Below are 21819 nucleotides of genomic sequence, written 5' to 3' on the forward strand. Positions count from 1 at the left end.
AGAACACGGTAGGTCGCCGCCGCTCGGGTCCAAGTAAGGCCACCGCTCCTACCCTCCGGTTGAAGCCAAGCTAGGCGGGTTGACCATTGATGGCCGGTTAGCTTCTTGGCGGCGACGTGGAGTCGGAGAGTTGTGTTGGAGAAGAACGCTGCTTCTACTTAACTACTGGTGCAGTTGGCTGACTGACATGTGGGCCCAACAGGCCACATGTCAGTTACGCAATTGCACATGCAGTTAAGTCACTGAAGCTTCTGTTCATCTCAGCGGGACATAGGTGGGTAGCTTCGGTTAATTAATTATACCTCCAGCGCACCCCTTTTTAGTTGAAGAATGTATGAAATGTAATGAAATCCGACATGTTTATATGAAATTCGACTGTGTATGAATGAATTTATTTTGATTAGTTCGAATTCCTGTATCACTGGCATTGGATGAACATGCAAAACAATACGTACTAGCATTATTCCCAGGGCGATCACCTCGTTTGCAGCAGTTTCACATGTACTCCCTCTGGTCCTTTCTAGTCTGCATTCAAGTTTTGCCAGCAGTCAAAGTATCTCTACTTTGACCAATCTTATAGAAAAAAGTATGCACTTTCACAATGTGCGAAGTAAAAAAGAATAGAAGGAGTACAAAGAGTTTGAGCAGCTTTTTAGCGTTTATGTACATTGCAATCAAACACACAGGGCTGGCAATTCATAGAGAACATTCAAAACAATCGATGATTATGCATCTCAACAACTCACATGTCAGAGGCAATATTTACTTCACAACTAAAGAATAAAGAAAAAATTGATCGACGCTACTGACAGCAAAGGACGTCCCATTTGAAAATATCAAACGCATGTTTTCTTGCCAAAATCAATGAGCAAAATTTGACAAGGTTGTCCCATTCCAAAATATCAAATGCCTACGATTGTGGAATGGGCAGGGTTTGCCATCAGTTCGGACATTGACATGGCACCTCATGCTAAATAAACCAGTTGTTCTTTTTGTGCAGTTCCACCAAAATCAACCAAATTCGCGCGTACCTTGTATGATTTCGCCCTTATATGTTGCAACGCCTTGAACTTATCGGCACCTCCTTTCTTGTGGTGGAAATGAATGATTCGATGTATTCATGAACATTTTGTGCAGTTCCCATTGAAATCAAGCTGAGCACCCCTGTTTGCACAAATACAAAAAAGTGATTAGTATAAAGCAAACTGTACTATGAATTGTCAATTTAAACAGGCACCTACATGGTCCATGTAGAGCACACTTTTAGAAAAATGGAACTCACCAGAAAGAATCCTAGAACAACATTGTACTCGCGCATCACAACAAAAAATGGAGATTTGTCAGTCCTTCTGAGCTGAAGTTAGTTTGGTCTTGTGGGGAGTAATGTAACCATCCTTCAACTGCTCCTTCTAATGAGAAGATAGACAGGGCTTCTTCATCCTGGCATAATCGGAACTAGTCACTTCATGTACTCCATATTCTTCTTCAGAGGAAGATGATCCTGTTGTGCAAAGACAAGAGGACAACTAAATGCTAGCATCCCTGTTTGCTCGAAAAAAGGAAAGGAAATATTTAAAACAACACAGATGAAGCACTTCTCATGGACAATACCACTTTTTCATGATAGTATCTAAACAGTAGCACAACACCAATAGATATGAAAAGCTCAATCATATGGATGAAATCAGTGGGCGAGTACCAACCTTTGTCAGGAGGCTTATTGTGTAGAGCATACAGATGAAGCACTTCTCCGGAACCATCTGTTGCTATCTACTGTGGTGGCCAAGCTTACTATATACTCCTCGATTAGTTTAATGTTTCCAACATCTTCTTGTGCAGTTCCACTAAAATATATGGTATCTTCAAAGAAGATCCCTATTTGCGCAAGTAGAGATAATTACGTATTACACTAAGAGTGGCATCAAATTAGTGGCAAAACAATTGCTTGTTCCAGCCATAGCAATAAATTAAGATGCAAAACTATATCATTACTTGTGTCATCACAGTTCCAGTGCTTCATTACAGCACCAGGAGTTGATTTTTGTTTTTCTTCCACTTGTTCTTCCCCTTCATCACTTGCTTCAATAACAGACAAGCTTCGCCTTCAATGTAAGATTTGGCATGTCAATTAGGGAGCACAAGTATAGCACTAAACAATGACATTAATTTTCTGATGAAAGTGGAAAAATACATGCCAACAGTTGTGAAATATCCTTATCTTACCTCAATGGGATATTATGGTGCACATACAGATTGGAAGTCTTGTCTCCATTTGTGCAGTTCACTAAAATCAAACAACATTACCGTACAAGTAGCACAACATATGAAAGCACATTGCAGAATCATGTGAAAGAAGGCTAGTACTGACCTCTCATGATGCGGAATTCAAACAACTCACAAGAAGAAGATCTGAACCAAATTTGCCACCACGGATAGGAAGTAAGATCTCCTCTTGTGCAGTTCCACTAAGATCAAGCAATCAAGCAACGTTGTCAGTGTGACATTTTGGTCGAACTGCACAAAACACTCTTAAAACAAAAGTGTTTTGTGCAGAGCAACAAAAGGTCGCAATGGCAACGAGGTGAAGTAGATAACCCTGTTTACACAGAGGTGCAAAGGAAACAACTAGTGGTTAATAACGGTGGATGACAAAGAAGCCAACAAAAAGAAGCATCTACCTTATCTAAATGGGAAAGAAAGAAAGACGGTAGCCTTTCTCAAACGATGGCATTGATTAATATTAACATAGAGATTATATTAACAATAAAATTCGTTAAACGTGTAATTTGCTTTTAACTGTGGCATTGCATCAATTTTCCAGCAGCATTATTAGAGGGTGTTTGTTTACAGGGACATTTTGGTGTAGGGACTAAAAAAACTCCGTGTCAGTCCCATCTAAACCAAATAGGAGGGACTTTTAGGGACTAAAAGTGGGCATTTGGGACTAAAGAAAGAAGACCCCGAGGGAGTCTTTTTGGGACATTTTCCAACAGTTGCCCCTGTCACGCATCGCGCCTTGTCTCTATTAGTTCATTACTATGGGTAACATGGTCTTTTAGCATGTCATTTAATAACCTCTAGTCCATGTTTAGTCCCTGGAACCAAGCAGGTAGGGACTAGGGAGTTTTTAACCAAACAGGGCCTTAGATTAACAACAACTAAAGAGTTGCACGGGACAGTCGACAAACCAGTACCATGTGCATCTACCGATGTAATGTGGTCATGCACAGTCTGTTGCAACAAAGAACAAACAACCAAGGAGCATATTTGTGTTGGTCCCAGTTTTGTTATCTTTAGAAACCTTTCCCTATGTGAGCGCGGCAAATCTAGTCCTGCTCAAACTCTACAGCCTTGTCCCCCAAAACAAAAGATCAGTTTGTTACAGATGTGTGTACTGTGTTTGTCATTGTTTTCCCTTTTCTACCAACGTAGGTGCTGGATAGCCAGTCTGTACTAGTACTTTCGCCCCTTCCTTTCCTCTTTGAACCACGTCCTAGATTTATGCGATACAACTTTCCCCACTACTTTCCCTCATTCCTTTCCTCTTTGAACCACGTCCTAGATTCATGCTATACAACTTTCCCCACTACTTTCCCCCTTCCTTTCCTCTTTGAACCACGTCCTAGATTCATGCTATACAACTTCTCCCACTACTATCCCCCACTCCTTTCCTCTTTGAACCACGTCCTAGATTCATGGTATACATGCAGCTAGAGCAATGCATGTGGAATAAGTAAATTATACCTTAAGGTTCTTGGGACGTGGTTCGGTGGGCGACGGGACGGCGGCGAAGAAGAAGGGGTTGGAGGCCCTCCCTCGCCGCCGCTGGGTGAAAGTGAACAGCTGCGCCGGTAGTGGATTCCCTCCCTCGTCGACGGCGACAACATTAAGCCTCATTCCCTTCCCGGCGGACGGATCCTGCCGGCTCTTTGACCAGCAGTGAGGGGAGAGAGAGGCCAACGAAGTCTTGTTTAGATCTGGAGAGGGTGAGAGAGTGTGAAGAGAGCAACTACAAGCGTTGAGGCTCCAGCGTGTATATATATCTTGGAGAGAGTGTGTGAAGCGTGCAAACCCTAGAAAACAAGCGCCGGGGTTGCAGCTTGTACGTGATGAGGTGATTATACGATCACTACAAGATCGTATAGCTCTGTATCCATCCATTTTGACCAGTCAAAGAATCCTCCTAGCACGAATTATGCTCAAGTGTAGTTATTGAAACCGAGACCTCAAGTTTGATGAGCGAACAGGCTAACCAGCTACACAACCCTCCCGTTATGTTCAACAAGAGGAAAATAACCTTTTATACATTCCTGCATTCGTGTGACAAGCATGCTGTGTTTTTTTGTGTGTGGGAGTCATTGGGATTTAAATCATAATCGTGTCATGTGGCTTTGGTGGTAAGACTATCCACAATGGTGCAGAAATAATGCAGCCTTAGTCACCTTGCCTCTCTCCATGTAGTACGTTGGGTCCCACCAGTCAGAGGGTGAAACAAAAAAATTAATAAGAAAAATTAAAAGCGCCAGTGGTTTATCTTACCTCACACATCTCGCTACTGCTCGGGAACACTGTCCAATTGATCCCTCTGTTCGCTCACATACTATTTTAAGTGAACCCTTATTATAACATGCACACAATTTTGGGCACTTGTATTCGACCTAAGTCAGTGTGCCACCATATCTTGTACTTACTACTCCCTCCGTCTAGGTGTAATAAGTCACGTTAGAAGGTGCAGCGGGACCAAGATGCGTGCGTGTGTGTGTGTGTGTGTGTGTTTAACAGCATGTGTGTGTTAGAGAGAATGACAGATCGAACTACTCCTATAAAGAGATGGTGTGTAGTGTACGATTTTAGCCGCGAGAATCGGTGCATCCTCTCGTTTCTGGGCGTCCGGTAGGGACAGGCGGACAGCTGCCACGCCCGCTCCTGACCAGCCTGGCCCACCCAAAGCCCCTCCATCGCCCGCGCGCGCTTCCCTCCCGAAACGGTCAGTGCCGCTCCAAAGAATTGGTGCCGCATTCATGCCCGGGGAGAGCGGATGCGACCTCTCACTGGCGCAAGAGTGATGGTTGCTTCATCCGTCCAACTTACTGCTGGGTCTATGTGATTTGACGGCTCATTGGTCTTTATTACTGAGGTGGTAGGACTGCTAGATGTCCCACGCTTTTGGCGAAAGGAGGTACTACTAGATTACAATTTTCTCCATTCTTACAACAGAGGAGTGCAAGAGCAATGAAAACACGCAGGCTCAGTGATTACATGGCCCACCTCACACTATCACCATATTTTCTGGACACCGTGCGACACCTAACTCTTTACATAGTACTCCCTCCGTTCCTAAATACTAGATGAGTCCCCGCGCGTTGCCGCGGAACAGCCGTATATCTCTCTGCATAAAATTATCGATTTCATAGAACTAAAAAAACCTATAACCGCATGACAAATGTGGTAGCCAAACTAAAAAAACTCCCATCATCATTTAGATCATCCCACGTAAGGAAAAAGGATCAGCCAACTCCTACTGCATAATGGGATTATATTTTTCTTTTTGACATGTTAATGGGACTTAAAAGCTCACTTACATGCATGCTACCGGTGCATGCTTGCATGCAGACATGTTGATGTGATTTAAAACCCACTCACATGCATGCCACGGTATTTCTACATGCTTGCATGTGACTTAGTGCGGAGCCTCACAACGTCTAGATCAGACGGCTACTATGGACTGATTTAGTTCATCTAACGGCTACATTAATTTTGATGATGTGGCTCAAGGAGAGGATAGAGAATTCCTAGTAGTGGGGGCTAGCTATTACTAGTAGATAAGTCTTTGTAGAGATTCCACTAGGTGAACTACATACGGAACAAAATGAATTAATCTACACTTAAAATGCATCTATATACATCCACATGTGGTTCATGGTGAAATCTCTACAAAGACTTATATTTAGGAACGGAGGAAGTACTAGCATAGTACGTACTGTAATTTATCAGCGAGATAAATTTGTACAATGCTATAAAGCTTCCAGCTTCTGTTACATGTATCTTGCGTCCAAGGTTGCCCGTTGCAACATTTCATTAAATACAAAGGAGACTAGCATGCATGCTATTGCATCTCAATGATTGACAGATCATAGCAAATATGTACTCCCTCCATTCCAAAATAAGTGTCTCAACTTTATGCAAACTTTAGTACAAAGTTGTACTACTACTAAAGTTGACACTTATTTTGGAACAGAGGCAGCTAAAGAAAAAAATGATCCATGCAGTTCCTAGCCCTTGAACCGTGAACCCTAACCAGGCTTCAATTTGCTGGCAACGTTCGAGCTTCCTAAGAAATGAAGTTTGCAACCTTTTGACCATCGCATCATTTTGTGCGGTTTCACCAAAATTGAGATGAGCATGCATGTGGCAAAGAAATTGAAGATGCGTGATTAGAATAAGATTACTGGGACTAGTTGATGAGACATAAACTTATCACAAATACAGTACGTAGAAGCCAGTAGAGGTATGTGCGGGGCAAAGAAGTGGAGAAATATCCACATGGAGTGATGTGGGCAGCTGGAGCAGTGGTGCAAGCCAGCTATAAAGGGAGTTGTACTTGAGGGATGTTGGGACGTAGCTCAACCTTGAGGAGGGCGGCGGGAGGCGGCAACTGCCCACGTCGCGGCAGTGAGCAAGGGATGAAGGCAACCTCGCCGGCTTTCTGTGAGAGAACGGCGGGGACCCCTGATCGGGACATGCCGACAGTGGGTTTTTGCCGTCGGCGACGGCGACCTCATCTACACTAAGCATCCACCCCTTAACCCGGCGGACGTGATCCGCCGGGATGTTAGAGATGTGGCCACAGTCGTTTTGTGCGAGAGAGTGTGAAGAGAGCAACCCCAGCAAGCAACCGTGTAGGCTTGCCCGTCCTGACTATGTATATAGTGGAGCGGTTTCCTTTTCTCTCCATATGAACCTATCATATTGCGTACATGCCACTGAAGAAAAAAAACTTTTTTATAAATGATGCGGCACCTACTACTCGTTCTCCTATAACCTTGCGCTTGGCATCTCCAAAATATTAACCTTGCGAGGCTCTTCGCCTCTTCGGGAAGTCGAGCAATAATGGTAGTGCAGTATATATCGTTCTGGCTATATGAGACCGAATGAATTGCTGCACGTCCACCACATGGGCGAGGGTCGAGGGGCGAGGGAGAGTGCTGGCTACATACAGAGCAAAATGAGTGAATCTACACTCTAAAATATGTCTATATACATCAGTGTTTGGAGTATGTGCTAGTAGTTCATATTGAAATCTACTAAAGGACATATATATATTCCAAACAATATGATATAATCTCTATAACCAAGGTAGTAGGGACGAGGAGTAAACGGAGGGAGTAGTAAATTTTTATCCTCGTCTTGCGAGCCACCGCGCGCGTGGGCAAGGGAGTGGGCGTAAGGCGTACAGTACTAAGCAAGCTTCACCTCATCCTGTGAGCCACCGCGCCCGTGGGCGGGGGAGACGGCGTACTAAGAAAGCTTCTCCTCATTCTGCGAGTTGACGGGACACATCAAAAGTACTCCAGTGTATAGAGCCTTGCCTCTAAGGTAGGCCCCACATGGTTTGCCTCTTTTTTTTAACATAACGCGTCAAGTCACAATTTGTTTGTTCACCCGTGGTAGACAATCCTCCCTCCACCAAGTGGACAACCAGTACACGTGCCAAATTACCACGTGGGTTGCCTTTTCGTACAGAAATGAGCTCCACCGTGTACCCGCGCGGGTGTGGTTAGGAAAGAGACGGGAGTACGTGCGCCGTGCATGCACCTCTTCTCTTCGTGCACGTCCCCCACTTACGTGGGTGTGTGTGAGAGATACAAACCGCGTTCGTGAGTGTTTTTAGTTTTGGGGTGGGGTGGGTGGGGGTGGGGGGGTTGATTTCGTGAATGTATTTGTGGGAATATGTGTCGATGACATCTCAAAGAAAATTTTGCATGCAATGTATGTGAAATGGAGGCCTATCCATATCATATATAGAGGGTCGGGCGATCCACGAGAAGAGAGGGAGGGGTCATAGATATCGATAGAGTCAGAGGATCAAGTGGGTGGGTGCGAGATCGATGAAGAGAGCCATCGAAATTGTGTGTGTGTGTGCAAGTCAAAGATATAGGGCGAGTGACCTACCGGAACGTCAGAGGTCACATGTCAAGTTTGTGTGTGGTAGGGAGACATGACTAGAGCACTCGATGTATCGGTGTGTGTGGGGGGGAGGGGGTGGGGGAGGGGTAGGCAGAGGCCTAACTATAGAGGTAGAATGACTCGTATATGTGTTGAGAAGGAGAGACCCAGCTATGTCTTGAGGGAGATCGGTTGACATCCATACATAATTGAAGGACGGAAATATGATGGGACAGAGAGAGAGAGAGAGAGAGAGAGAGAGGAGAGAGAGAGGGAGGGAGAGGGCTAGAGTGCTGGATGGGTGATGGAGTTGCTTCTCGAAGATGGTGGGAGAGGCCTACTAGACAAACTGAGGGTGAAACTGCAATGTTATCAATAAGAGTGGGGATGTATTTCTGTGTGTGGTTGTGTGTGATAGATTTGTCGGGACGCATACATGGATGATGAACGGGAACCATGTGTTTGGTAAGATAACCTAACTAGATCGGTAGATCAATTGTTGTTTGTCAGAGGAAGGGAGAGACATAACTAATGAGGTAGATCAATCGACGCGTGGGTAAAAAGGAGTTATAAGGACCTAGTTAGCTATATGTATAGCAGGAGATCGGACGGTGTACGTCCATTTGTTAGAGGCAAATAAGGCCCAGCGAGATGGATAGACATAGAGAATGGAGCTAGGAGGTGGTGCGAGAGGCCCAGCTACTAGCTAGATAGGGGGAGGAGTGTGCGGTTGTGAGATCGATGAAAAGCGGGGCGAGAGTTTACACGTGTGTGTGACCGTATGAGAGACACAAGGCAAGGACACATAAAGGAGGAGATTGAAGGTGCGTGTGTATGTTGTAGGCAGGCATCGATGGAGAGGTTTATCGATCGGTGTGTGTCGGAAAGGAGTTGTGGAGACTCTAGGAGAACGACCTAAAGAAAAAAAATTAATGTGCCCGGTGGATAGAATGCCAAGAGAGGGGGAGGGCGAGGAGGGCGTGTGCATGCACGAGAGAAATTTAGTGGTAGCTACAAAGGTTAGAGGATTGTGTGGGTGTAAGAGACTAACAAAGATCATAATTTGATATGAAAGTGGATTCATATATTTGAATAGGAGATCATAGTGTTTTAAACATATGCATGCATGAATATAGCGGTGATACGCGTGCTGTGCACATGTTATACCATAATGTGATAATGCATGGCGTTTGCAACTCACAGCTAAATGTCAAACAATCTAAACCATACTATACATCAAACAATCTCACATTTTATTTGAATTTGTGATAATGTGTGGCATTTGCAGCTTACAACTAAATATCGAACAATCTAAACAATACTATATATCGAACATTCTCACATTTTATTTGAATTTGTGGTAATGTGTGGTGTTTGCAACTCACATCTAAATACTTGTAGGCGTAAGGGGGTGGGGCACCATACATAATGTGATAAACACATTATAAATATGAGACATGGTTTAGATTATGAAGATCTAGCTAGAGCTAGAAATGTAATGTGATTTGAAATCAACATAAAGTGGATTCAAAAAATCGAGTTCGAGTTCATATAATACACATAGTTCATATGTAATTCGAGACTAATCATGTGGTGTGCTGTGAAGATAATACACAAACGATGGTTTAACTTGACAATAATGATGATTGTAGATCTTATTAAAACAGAGAAACGAATTCAAATGCTTTGACTTCACAACAATCATTACTGTAGATCTTATTCAAATAGAGAAACGAATTCAAATTTAGTTCATATTGAAGCGGTAGTATATACGTTTGGAATGCACTAAAACGTTCATTTGAGTAGTAGGTTGCATGCATTATACACGTAGCAAAATATTTTAATTGAACATAACATGAATTCAAAGTTTTGAATGACATTTGTAGTGCGAATTGATTTGGTACAGTACACGTTAGGCTTGTCCGGAAATTTCAACCCGCACCTTGTTAGCCCGAAATATTTAAGATATATCTTTATCTCGTTGTGCTCCGACAACTCCCTCCATCTCAACCCGCGCCTTGCTATTCCGAAATTACAACGCGCGTGAAAACTCCCACCTCCTGTGAAATCCCGACACGTGAAATGCCCGTGGTACCCCTGAACCGAAAGAACCGCCTCAAATCGGTGGGGGTACTTTCGTAACTTACCCCACATTTCGGACAAGCGCGTCCCTAAGCCATGGTTCCCCACTCCCATCCCATCCACCCACCCATTCGTACACCGAGGGCGCGAAAACCCGCGACGAAGCCCCACACCCTCCTCCGTCCACCACCCAGTCGGAGCCTCTTCCCCGACGACGTCGTCCACAGCAACACCTCGACGTCCCTCATCCACCATACCAGATGAGGATCCGTCGTCGATCTCGTCGTCCCGCCGGTTCAGCCACCCCGTCCTCCACCTCCAAGGAGCTTCCCTGACGTTCCCCTCGTCTTTCGCGCCACCTCCATTCCCACACTGCCGTCTTCACCTGCACCACCGGAAGAGCATCATCACCACCGTTTCCTCGGATGAAGCTGCAGCCTAATCGGCGCCACCAAAGAGGTTGTACCCTAATTGCCGCATTTTCTTCTTGATTCGATCTCATGGTGTTTCCGGTGCTTGGTCCCGAGCCGACACGGCGTGGCTCCATCCACGGCGGCGTCGCCGGACACTTCCTCCATGGCGTTGCTCCCTCGGCGGCGACGTCCACATCAGTAGGAGTTGCTGTTGCTTCAGCTCTCACTCGCGCTGCTGCTCTACTCTTGCTCTTGGTCCCCTGCCTGGTCTGCTCTTGCTATTGCTCTTGCTCGCGCTGCTGCTCTCACTCTTGTTCTTGCTTGCGATGATGCTCCGATTTAGCTACACTTTAGTCGACTGAATCAACTTTTGGGTCAGTCGATTTTCAGGGGGTGGGGGGCTCGCCGGGGTGAAGGAATAACCAGCCGCAGCGGGGAGGGGGGCTCACCGGAGAGGTACGCCACTATCTATCTTAGGGTTCAAGGTGGGGGCGGTGGTCGCCGATGGTGGTGGGGCGGTGGCGTGGGATCGCCGGAGAAAAAGTTCGGCCCCGGGGGGGCTAGAGGGATGGCCGGGCGGCGGTGGACCGGCGGTGGGGGGTGTTTTCGGGGCGGGCGGGGCGGCGCACCGTCGGTCGTGGGCGGTGGGGGGCTGCTGCTTGGCCGGTGGTGGCTGGCGGCTCAGGGGGTGGAGGTTGAAGATGAACTGCAGGCCCTTGATTTCGTATCCAACGGCTGCAAAATCGACTGACCAGAGATGAAAAAGTCAGTCGACAGATGTGTAGCCTCACCTTGTTAGTGTGTTCAGTTTCGACAGTAAAATTCAGTTTTGACAGCAAAATTCAGTTTCGACAGTTAAATTCAGTCTCGACAATTAAGTTTAGAGATGAGCGGCTGATGTATTTTACATCTAGCACTTTGTGGTTATGTATTTTACGTCATGTATTGGAGATGCTAATAGAATTCCACTCAGGTTAACGTTGTCTCTCTTGTCCTGCTTCAGCCTCGGCGTCGTACAACTCACCGAAGCTGCTCCAATGACGAAACCCTCCATCACAGCGGAGCAGTACCTCAGGCTCCATCTCCAGACGCCTAAGATCTTCTTCCCCTCCTCCGACAGCCAAGTCAGCCGGAGCATCCTCACCGGCCAACCCAATCACGCTGAGATCGACATGGCTTCGCCAAAGAGGTTGTACACTTGTTGCATCTCTTTTTTACTCTACATGTTATATATATTGTCCACTGAGCACACGTAGTAACGGGAAATACGATTATTTTATCCTACTATATGACAAGCAGTGAGGTACCAGGCAACTTAGCTATCCGTGATGGACTCTCTTGAACGCCATCATTATTTATCTCTGCACGTTTGAGCTGTTCATTTGTCGATGGCCCTGGGAGTTGAGCTAGTAGGACAGTGGCCTGGGTCCAAAGTAATAGAAGTAGCACAAAAACATTTTTTAGTGTAGGCTTTTCCTTGCTCAAGCCTGCCTACTAGAATCGCCAGTGCTTGAAAGGAAAAGTGAATGAAAAACATAGGAATTGGAAAGTTTCCTATGGTACTACTATTCATGAATTTGGTTCAAAGGAATGGAGCAAAGGAAAACTGTAGGATTTGTTCCTTTGGTGTCTCCTTGAAAGAAAAAACGAAGGAATTTTAATTTTCACTTGTCCTCCTTTTCAAATTCCTATTCATGAAGCACATGACTAAGAGATAGTAGCATAATAGCATTATAAACATACATTTTCTTGTGGTTTTACTTAATCTCACCATGCTTCTTTGCATCCTGTGATCTTCCAATTGTTGTGAATCAAACACCCAGATTGGCAGAAATCCTGTGTTTTTTAAATTCTCTGTTTTGCACGTGCATTCCTATCCTATTCCTGTCTATTTCCTATCCCTGCATTGTTGGAATCCTCCAATTCAAATGAGCCCTTACAGAATTACTTCTCTTATAGATAGTTGTCAAAGAAAACCTTGTGTGGTTTGTCCCGCTCCTGCTGCGTCGTCGTCCACCGCAGCTCAGCTGCTCCAACGACAGAAGGGTACAGCACAGCAGGGATCTGGCCTCCAGACTATATTTCGCCGCCTCAGATCTTCTTCCTCGCCGCCAGCAGCCATGAAAACTGCATTACCATCATCAACCGAGCAGATGACCTCGAGGACTACATGGGTCCGCAAGAGAGGTCGCACTTTTTCGTGTCTGCTTACGTTATGCATCGCTTAATATTACATGCTACTTTATCGTCCTGTTCACCGATTAGACTCTGAGTCAGCTCCAAACTAATGGTCAAACTTGAGTTTTTAAATGGTTGTGGGGTACAATCGGGGCCGCAATCAATAGTATCTATCTACTATCTGGTTAATCTCCGGTGTCTACTATGAGTTTCATGTTGGGTGGGAAACAAACAGTAAAGAAGCCATTATTTGTATTTTTTAACTGAAGCCATTATCTACCTGCTATTATTGGTTTTGGGTCTATCCATAGGTTGCTACCATCACTCTGGATTTCTGCATGCACTCCTTACATAATCTCACTATGTTTTATTCCTATGCATGACAGTTATTGTAAACAATGGAACTGAACATGTAGAGCAAAAGAGACGAGCCTTGCGTGGAAATAAAATTTCATGCAGAAGTCGCTCCATGGTAGGCGCAAAGGCAGGCCCCCTCCACGCATTTCGGATTGTAATCGAGAGGAAGATATCTATTCTAAGGGGGATTCAGAAGGAGAAGACAACTCCTATTTACCCCCTGAGGTCTTCGCTCTAACTTGGCATGCTGATGTTGGTTATATCATGCATATGGTGCCTTGCATTGCTTACTTTATACATCAAATATGTCATCTGCTTAGTTTAGACATCCTTTGTGCGAATGCCATCTATTTAGTTTATTCATCGTTTGTGTGAATTATGCCATGCCATCTTGTTTAGACAGGCATCATATATGTTAATTTTGCAATGCCATCCTGCTTAGCCAGTCATCTTATATGTAAATTATATCAGGCCATCCTTTTTTTACATATTACATTTGTCAACAATGTTAGTACATTCAACTGCTCTTCGTGTGCATCAGCCATTTGACACGGTGATGGCAAATTCTGGAGTGAAAACAAGGTCTTCAGAGCAGACTATGCTATCTGACGAAGCGCATATCTCGCTGGTTACGGATAGCTCCTCAGAGGAGGATTCAGAGATAGAGGACCAGTCCTATTCCCCCCCCGAGGTGTATGCTCTAACTTGGCAGGGTTATGTTGCTCATATCATGTGTATGGTGTCTCGCATTGCTATGTCATTTGATTAGTTTAAACATGCTTTGTGTGAATGCCACCTGTTCAGTGTCTAATTACCATATATGTGAATTATGCATTGCCATATTATTGCAAGATATTATATATGTGAATTATGCAATGCTATCTTGTTGCAAAGGCATTATATATGTGAATTATGCAATGCCATGCTGTTTAGCCAATCATCATGTATGTGAATTATATCATGCTATCATTTTTTTGTATTACGTGTTCCATTTATCGACAACGTTTGTATATTCAACTACTCTTCCTGTGCATCGGCCATTTGAAGCGGCGATGGAAGTATCTGGAGTGAAAACAAAGTATTCAAAGCAGACAATGCTACCTGCTGAAGCAAACATCTTGCTGGTTACAGGGAGCTCCTCAGAGGAGGATTCAGAGACTGATGATCAGTCCTATTTCCCCCCCTGAGGTCTATGCTCTAACTTGGCAGGGTTATATTACCCATGTCATGCATGTTGTCTTGCATTGCTTAGTTTTTATATCATATATGGATTGCCATCTGCTTACTTGCTTACTATATAAATCATATATTTGAATTATATCATGCCATCATGTTTACATAGTACAATACACATCATCTATCTGAATTATGGCATGGCAACCCATTTAATAAAGACATCATATAGTTATATCATCTCATCATGTTTAGTGTTTACAGTCATCATATTTTGAATTATGGCATTCTATCCGTGAATGTATGTGAATTATGGCATGCCAACCTATTTAATAAACACATTATATAGTTATATCATGTCTTCCTGTTTGCATAGTCATCATATTTTGAACTATGTCTTTCCATCTTTTTTAGTTAGCCATCATAATGTGAAATTGTGTCATGCTATCCTGTTTAGTTAGCCATCATATATGTGAAATTGTGTCATGCTATCATTTTTGGTTAAACAACATAAATGTGAATTTTTTTTCATGCCCTCTTTTATTCCCCACTATCCATTGCACCTGTCTATCATACAATGTTTATACTTTCAAATACTTTTCTTGTTTATCAGCCATTTGAATTGGAGAGGGTGATGGCAGTATCTAAGGGAGTAACAACACGGTCTTCAGAAAAGATAGTGCTACCAGTTGATGTAGATAGAACCACTGTTGTACTTGCCCAAGGACCAGATCCACCACACATAACCCAGACTCTCGCAGATTGTACCCCTACCCAGTTGGACAGAGAACCAGCTACATGCTACCTCTTGAGCACTGCGTTGGATTTCCTTGAAGAGGAAAGGATGATGCAGCAAAGTAGCATAAGTATTTCCCTCAGTTTTTGAGAACCAAGGTATCAATCCAGTAGGAGGCTACGCGCAAGTCCCTTGTACCTACACAAAGCAAATAACTCCTCGCAACCAACACGAATAGGGGTTGTCAATCCCTTCACGGTCACTTACAAGAGTGAGATCTGATAGATATGATAGATAATATTTTTGGTATTTTTGTGATAAAGATGCAAAGTAAAATAAAGGCAAAGTAAAAAAAGCAAAGGTAATAACAAAGTGATGGAAGATTAATATGATGAAGATAGACCCGGGGGCCATAGATTTCAGTAGTGGCTTCTCTCATGAGCATAAGTATTTTACGGTGGGTGAACGAATTACTATTGAGCAATTGACAGAATTGAGCATAGTTATGAGAATATCTAGGTATGATCATGTATATAGGCATCACGTCCAAGACAAGTAGACTGACTCCTGCCTGCATCTACTACTATTACTCCACTCATCGACCGCTATCCAGCATGCATCTTATAGGTTGGCAATGGGAAGAGGTTCTTTGTGATGGGTTCGATCTTGCGGTGTCCTCACCCAGTGATAGAAGGGGTAGTGAGGCACGCATGTATCATTGCTATTAAGGATAAAAAGATGGGGTCTATTCCTACATGAATAGGTCTTGTCTACATCACATCATCGTTCTTATTGCATTACTCCGTTTCTCCATGAACTTAATACACTAGATGCATGCTGGATAGCGGTCGATGTGTGGAGTAATAGTAGTAGATGTAGGCAAGAGTCACTCTACTAATATTGGACGTGATGCCTATATACATGATCATTGCCTTGGATATCGTCATAATTATTTGCTCTTCTATCAATCATCCAAAAGTAATTTGTTTACCCACCGTATGCTATTTTCGGGAGAGAAGCCACTAGTGAAATCTATGGCCCCTAGGTCTATCTTTTATCATATTATTTTCAGATCTATTATTCCAAAAACCCAAAAATACCTTGCTGCACTTTTTCTTTATTTATTTATTAAGATCTATTTATCTAATCTACCACAATTTTACTTATCTCAATATCAAGGAGGGATTGACAACCCCTCTTACGCGTTGGGTTGCAAGTATTTGTTCTTTGTGTGTAGGTACCGTTTACATAGTGTTGCTTGGTTCTCCTACAGGATTGATAATCTTGGTTTCATAACTGAGGGAAATACTTACCGTTGTTGTGCTGCATCATCCTCTCCTCTTCGGGGAAATACCAACACAGATACAAGCAACCAGGAAGAATTTCTGGTGCCTTTGTCGGGGAGACATCATCAACATCTATCAGGTTCCTAGCTACTAGCTATGAACCCGTAGGTCTATGGTAAACTACTCACACATCATCGGAAGGGCAGCAAGGTTGATGTAGAGGCCCTCCGTGATCGAGTCCCCCTCTGGTGGAGTACCATAACAAGTCTTCAGATGGGATCTCGCGAGGACAGAAACTTGCGGCGGTGGAAAGGTATTTTTGGTGTGCCCTCTGGTATATTGGGAATATTTGGGTATTTATAAAGCAAAGATTAGGGTTGGAGGAGCATCAGGGGGCGCGCCTCCCGAGCTTGTCGCCAACTGGTGGCCCCTCTGACCCCCTCCTGAAGGTTCCTGGGTGTCTTCTGGTCCAAGAAAAATCCTTAAAAAGTTTCATTCCGTTTGGACTTTGTTTGATATTAATTTTCTGTAAAACACAAAAAGAAGGGGAAAACAGCAACTGGCACTTGGCATTAGGTTAATAGGTTAGTCCCAAAAAAATGATATAAAATAGTTTAATAATGCATATAAAACATCCAAGATGGAACTATAATAGCATGGAACAATAAAAATTATAGATATGTTGGAGTATCCCTTGGGCAATTGCAAAACTTGTTTATGGCACTCCAAATGCCCTCTCAATGTATTTCCTCTGAGCTTCTTGTGCCTTTGCGAAAGGCTTATCCTTGCTCTCATGCTTAGAAATTGTCTTCACGGATGTTGACAATGATGGATAGATGCCACCAGCTAAAAAGTGTCATTGGTCATACTAATGGTTATTCAGCGTAAAGTTGCAAGGTGGAGAAGTACCAGCAGCTAGACTTGTAAACATATGCGATCTCTACAAGACATTGATGCCATTGTGAGATCTAGGCAACCCAAAGTAGCAATTTCACATCCACAGATCTTTATAGGCGACAACTTCCAAAATTATGGTTGGATCCTTGTAGTCGTGCCAAGATGCATAAAACTTTTTCCTTTTCTAGTGCATACAGTCAACACCCCCGCCATCCTTGGATAACCTCTTGCTTCATGCATTATAAGTCTGGTCCTGTCATCTGCATTGGGTGCTCGCAGATATTGCAGTTTATCAGCACAACAATTTCGGCGAACAAATTCGTACACTTGAGGATTGTATCTTCAACCATTCGAAGAGTGTCATCCAATGAATCTGCAAAGTATCCTAAGTACCGTGGTCACCTTCTAAAAAGAAAAGAAAAATAGGAGATCGGCGAAATTTCTCTATTGTTGGAAGAAAGGTTCGCTAGCATGCATGTCGTCAGCAATTTGACAGAACAGTCACTCGGTCATGCGAAAGCGTCGCCAGGACACGTACGACAAGAAGGTACAACCAAACACAAACTAATCGAGCATGAACACAAACTAGAGTGGCATTTTAGACCAAAGTTGTCATGTTAGCGATTCGTATGGCAATGAAGAGTATACGTCAACTCTGCTAGAGTTGCTCTAGGTGACATGAACACGTTCATTTTTAGAAAAATATGTGTGCTTTTCTCCATTTTAAATTTCTCACCTCCCCAATCTACATGTGGAAATATACACTTTGCACATTTCAAAATCGAATCGAAAGACCATACAGAGAAAAACAGAACCGACCACAATTTTATGGTTTTTCGTTTATGGTATGGTATGAAATCTAAAAACCATATACAAGTCGGGTTTTCTGGTATAAAATTTTGGTAAAACGAAGAAAGGGTAGTTTAGAGGAGGCCTCTTTGTAGTGAAGGAATTTTTTTAGGAATAACTTTGACATAGTTAGGCCCTCTTTGGATTGAAGGGATTTTATACGATTGATAGGAATTTTTTCCTATGAAAGCGTTTTGGACCATAGAAATGGGTTCACCAAATTGTTATGGGATCCATTCATATACCATTTCATTTAGGATTTGTTTGATTCAAATGAATTTCATAGGGTTTTTTTAGGATTAGAATCCTTAGATATTTGTTGTATATTGGTCATTTGATTTGTAGGATTGAATCCTATAGAATTTTTCTTAAGGAATCACTTGAAGTGGATTTCATAGAAAATCTAGCATCCACACCAATCTCTTGGAAAAATTATCTTATTTTTTGTATAATACATCCAAACAAACTCAAATCTTGTAGGATTCGAATGGGAATGACATTTCAATCTTCTGTTTTTTACAATCCCACAAATCAAAGAGGCTCTCGGTAGGAATCTAAACATAAGCTCAAATATAATTTTGTTTTTTTAAGAAGTCTCATGCGCTTGCACGATATCTCACTCTACTCCCTCTCCTGAATCCTCCAAAACTCCCGTGCTCATTTCTTGTGCAACATCCAAAGAGACATTTTATAAAATTCCTGTATTTTGAACTCCCAAATTCATACGACATATAGCATCTAAATATCACTACCTCCAATCTAAAAAAAGTGTCGCAGTTTTGAGCTAGAACTATTTTGGATTGAAGGGAGTAGGAGGAGGTCGTGACTGGCCGGTGGGCCCCACCCGCCAGTGACATTGCAATTGAACCGAGACCTCTCCTACATGCAACAAACCGAACAGAGCCCCTCGGAATAATCCAAACGTTACGGCAGAGGACACCCTGGACAAGCACGGCACACGCGCGTGGGGCCCACACACCAGCCGGCGGAGACAGTGCGCTTCACGCAGTTCAGCCTCCCAGGGCTAGAAGGGTAACTTCCGGTGCCGTGACAGCTGTATGCCTCGCGTCTTTAATAGGAGTACCCACTAAACCTCTTTAAAAAATTGTAAATTCCGACTATGACCCTCACCAAGAATTCTCTCCGCTCCTCAACTTCACTCCCCGCTCTCCTTCGATCTCAATCCCCAAACCCTCTCCTCCTCCTCCCCCCGCGTCGCAATCGTCTCAAATCCCGTCGCCACCGGTCTCTCCGCTCTGATTCCTCCGAGACTGATTCGCTCCAGAACCTGTTCTTACTCTCTCGGGGGCAAAAAAAAACCCAATCTTGTTTTCACAGTCCTGTCTTTGTCCCGTCGTAGCTTCCATCTCCATTGCTGCTGCGCTCGAGGTTGCCCCGTAGAGAGCTGTCCCGCCCGTGCGGGGTGGGCGCAGTAAATGCGCGTCCTTGTGGAGAATCCCAAGGTTTCCCGCGCCGAATCTCGTCCTTGTTCCCCCGAGTTAAGAGGTGGAGGTGGTAATTCTTCGTACGCGCGCCAATCTTTGCCGCGTTCGTGGATGACGAGGGGATCCTCCTGACTCTTCTTCTCGAGCTTGCCTCCCACCCTCCTGGCTTTCTCACCACACCTGGATTCCTGGCGGAGCCGTGGTGCCCATGGATTTCCTATTATGCGTCTGCCTCCTCCAACTGCTGTTCTTGCGCTCTTCTCCGGTGGCGGCGCAGCAGCCGACGCCGTCGCCGGCTAGGGCCCTGGACGCAATGCTGCAGGAGTACGCGTACCGGGCCCTCGTCCGGCCGCGCACCGGCATCGTCTACAATGCCACCGTCCCCGGCAACCTCACCGGCGTCTCGGTGTCCGCGCTCCGCCTGCGCAGCGGCAGCCTCCGGAGGAAAGGTTTGTCCCAGTACTTTCAGTTCGGCCTGCCCACCGGCGTCATTGCGCAGCCGCGCGTGGAGAGGATGCTGCTCGTGTACCACAACCTGGGCAATTGGTCGCAGCACTACTACCCGCCTCCCCCCGGCTACACCTACCTCTCGCCGGTGCTTGGACTGCTAGCCTATGATGCTGCCAACCTTTCGGCAGTGGGGTTGCCGGAGCTGAACATCGTCGCGTCAGGAAGCCCGATTCTTGTACATTTCAGCAATGTCAGGGCGGCGCCGGCAGGCCGCCCAGCACCACGGTCACGGTGTGTGTGGTTCGACTTGGATGGTGTGCCGCAGTTCCGGGACCAAGAGGCAAGCAACGTGTGTGCTACGTATCGCCAAGGGCACTTCTCGATAGTGGTGAACTCCAGTGAGGTTGCTCCTGCTCCATTGCCACCAGGCGCAATTGCCCCGCCGATACCGGCTGCCGGAGGTCCTACCAAGGGGGGCTCGCAAGCTTGGAAGGTTGCCGTTGGCGTGGTTGGGGGCGCCATAGCATTGGGGCTGTTATCTTCAGCTCTTCTGTGTCTGGTGAGGCATAAAAGGGCCAAGAAGTTGGAGGTGATGGAGCGGAATTCAGAGGTTGGGGAGACATTGCGCATGGCGCAGGTTGGGCGGGCGCAAGCACCTGTAGCGCTGTGGACACGAACAAAACCGGTGATCGAGAGCGAGTATGCTGCATAGTTTGTTTTGGATTTTCTGCAGAGTTTAACCATCACTAACAATGCCCGGAGGCATGGAATTTGTCCATCAGTCAGGGGTTGCTAATTACTGAAGTCAGGGCTCAGCTTCAAAGCACTCTTTTGGTGGGTTTATTTCGAAGGTTAATTTTTATGCGATGGCTATAATTGATGTTCATAGTTGCCATGTTCATGCCAAGGAGCTCTGTTCATCTCCAAAGCAGTGGAGAAGTGAATGTATCAAGTCAGATTTGGAATTCCTCAAAAAAAATAAAATTGGGACGCTGTATTTCAGAGGAAGTAGATTAGCGGTAAAGCTGGGTAACACTCACTGCAAACGACATGGTTTTTGTTGAAATTAATTCTAGTTTTGGATCAGTTCCATTTTAGCACTGTTTGGTTTTCCTGTCCAGACACCTGTTGAGATGATTACATGATGATGTACATGCCATTTTGGTAATTAGCCTGATAACTTATTTTTCATGGTTACTTGTTGTAAGATACAGTCTGTATGTGGTGTGAACTATCCGTTATCTTCTCGCTACAGTTCTTGTTCCGCAGTCTGTTGATGATTTGGTGTTATGGTCGAATTCCAAATTAATATGATACTCGAAGCTTACTAGGGTGTCATTATCATTTCCCTAAGAAAAAGGTAGCATTACCATTGCTCAGAAATTAGCATCAACAATGCTGGAATAGGGCTGTTGCTGACTGAAGCTTTAGATGACTGACGGTTTAAACAAGAGGCGTTCTATTTATGGTATAATTTAATACGAAATCGTTACACAACTCTTCACTTTTAATTAACATTAACATGTACCCGGACTAATTTATGAAAGTGTAATTCTTGTTATGCTTTAACAATGTCATTTATCAAAGTATGCATTCCCAGGTCCTCTTGTTGCAAATTTTCTTCGGAAGTGGGCTTGAACATCCTCCAACTTGTGAGCTGGCTTCAGGTCATACTTTCTGACTGTTCTGGGCATGTGTTTTGTATATATATACTTTGCACACGTTTATTATTGTGTTGGAAGATTATGTAATCTCGAGGAAACCGATGATTAGCTGTTGTCACAACT

The 21819-nt window shown here is 44.4% G+C and overlaps 1 protein-coding gene across 1 annotated transcript; it reads left to right on the forward strand.

Moving 5' to 3' along the window:
• The first annotated feature begins 19258 nt into the window (after nt 1-19258).
• LOC125508738 (uncharacterized) lies at nt 19259-21289 on the forward strand. Its single transcript, XM_048673527.2, has one exon. The coding sequence runs from the start codon at nt 19791-19793 to the stop codon at nt 20742-20744; it is 954 nt and encodes a 317-aa protein (XP_048529484.1). The 5' UTR covers nt 19259-19790; the 3' UTR covers nt 20745-21289.
• Nucleotides 21290-21819: the final 530 nt, after the last annotated feature.

This window comes from Triticum urartu, chromosome 5A, assembly GCF_056163025.1.
Source record: "Triticum urartu cultivar PI428250 chromosome 5A, HENAU_Tu73, whole genome shotgun sequence".
Classification (NCBI taxonomy): domain Eukaryota; kingdom Viridiplantae; phylum Streptophyta; class Magnoliopsida; order Poales; family Poaceae; genus Triticum; species Triticum urartu.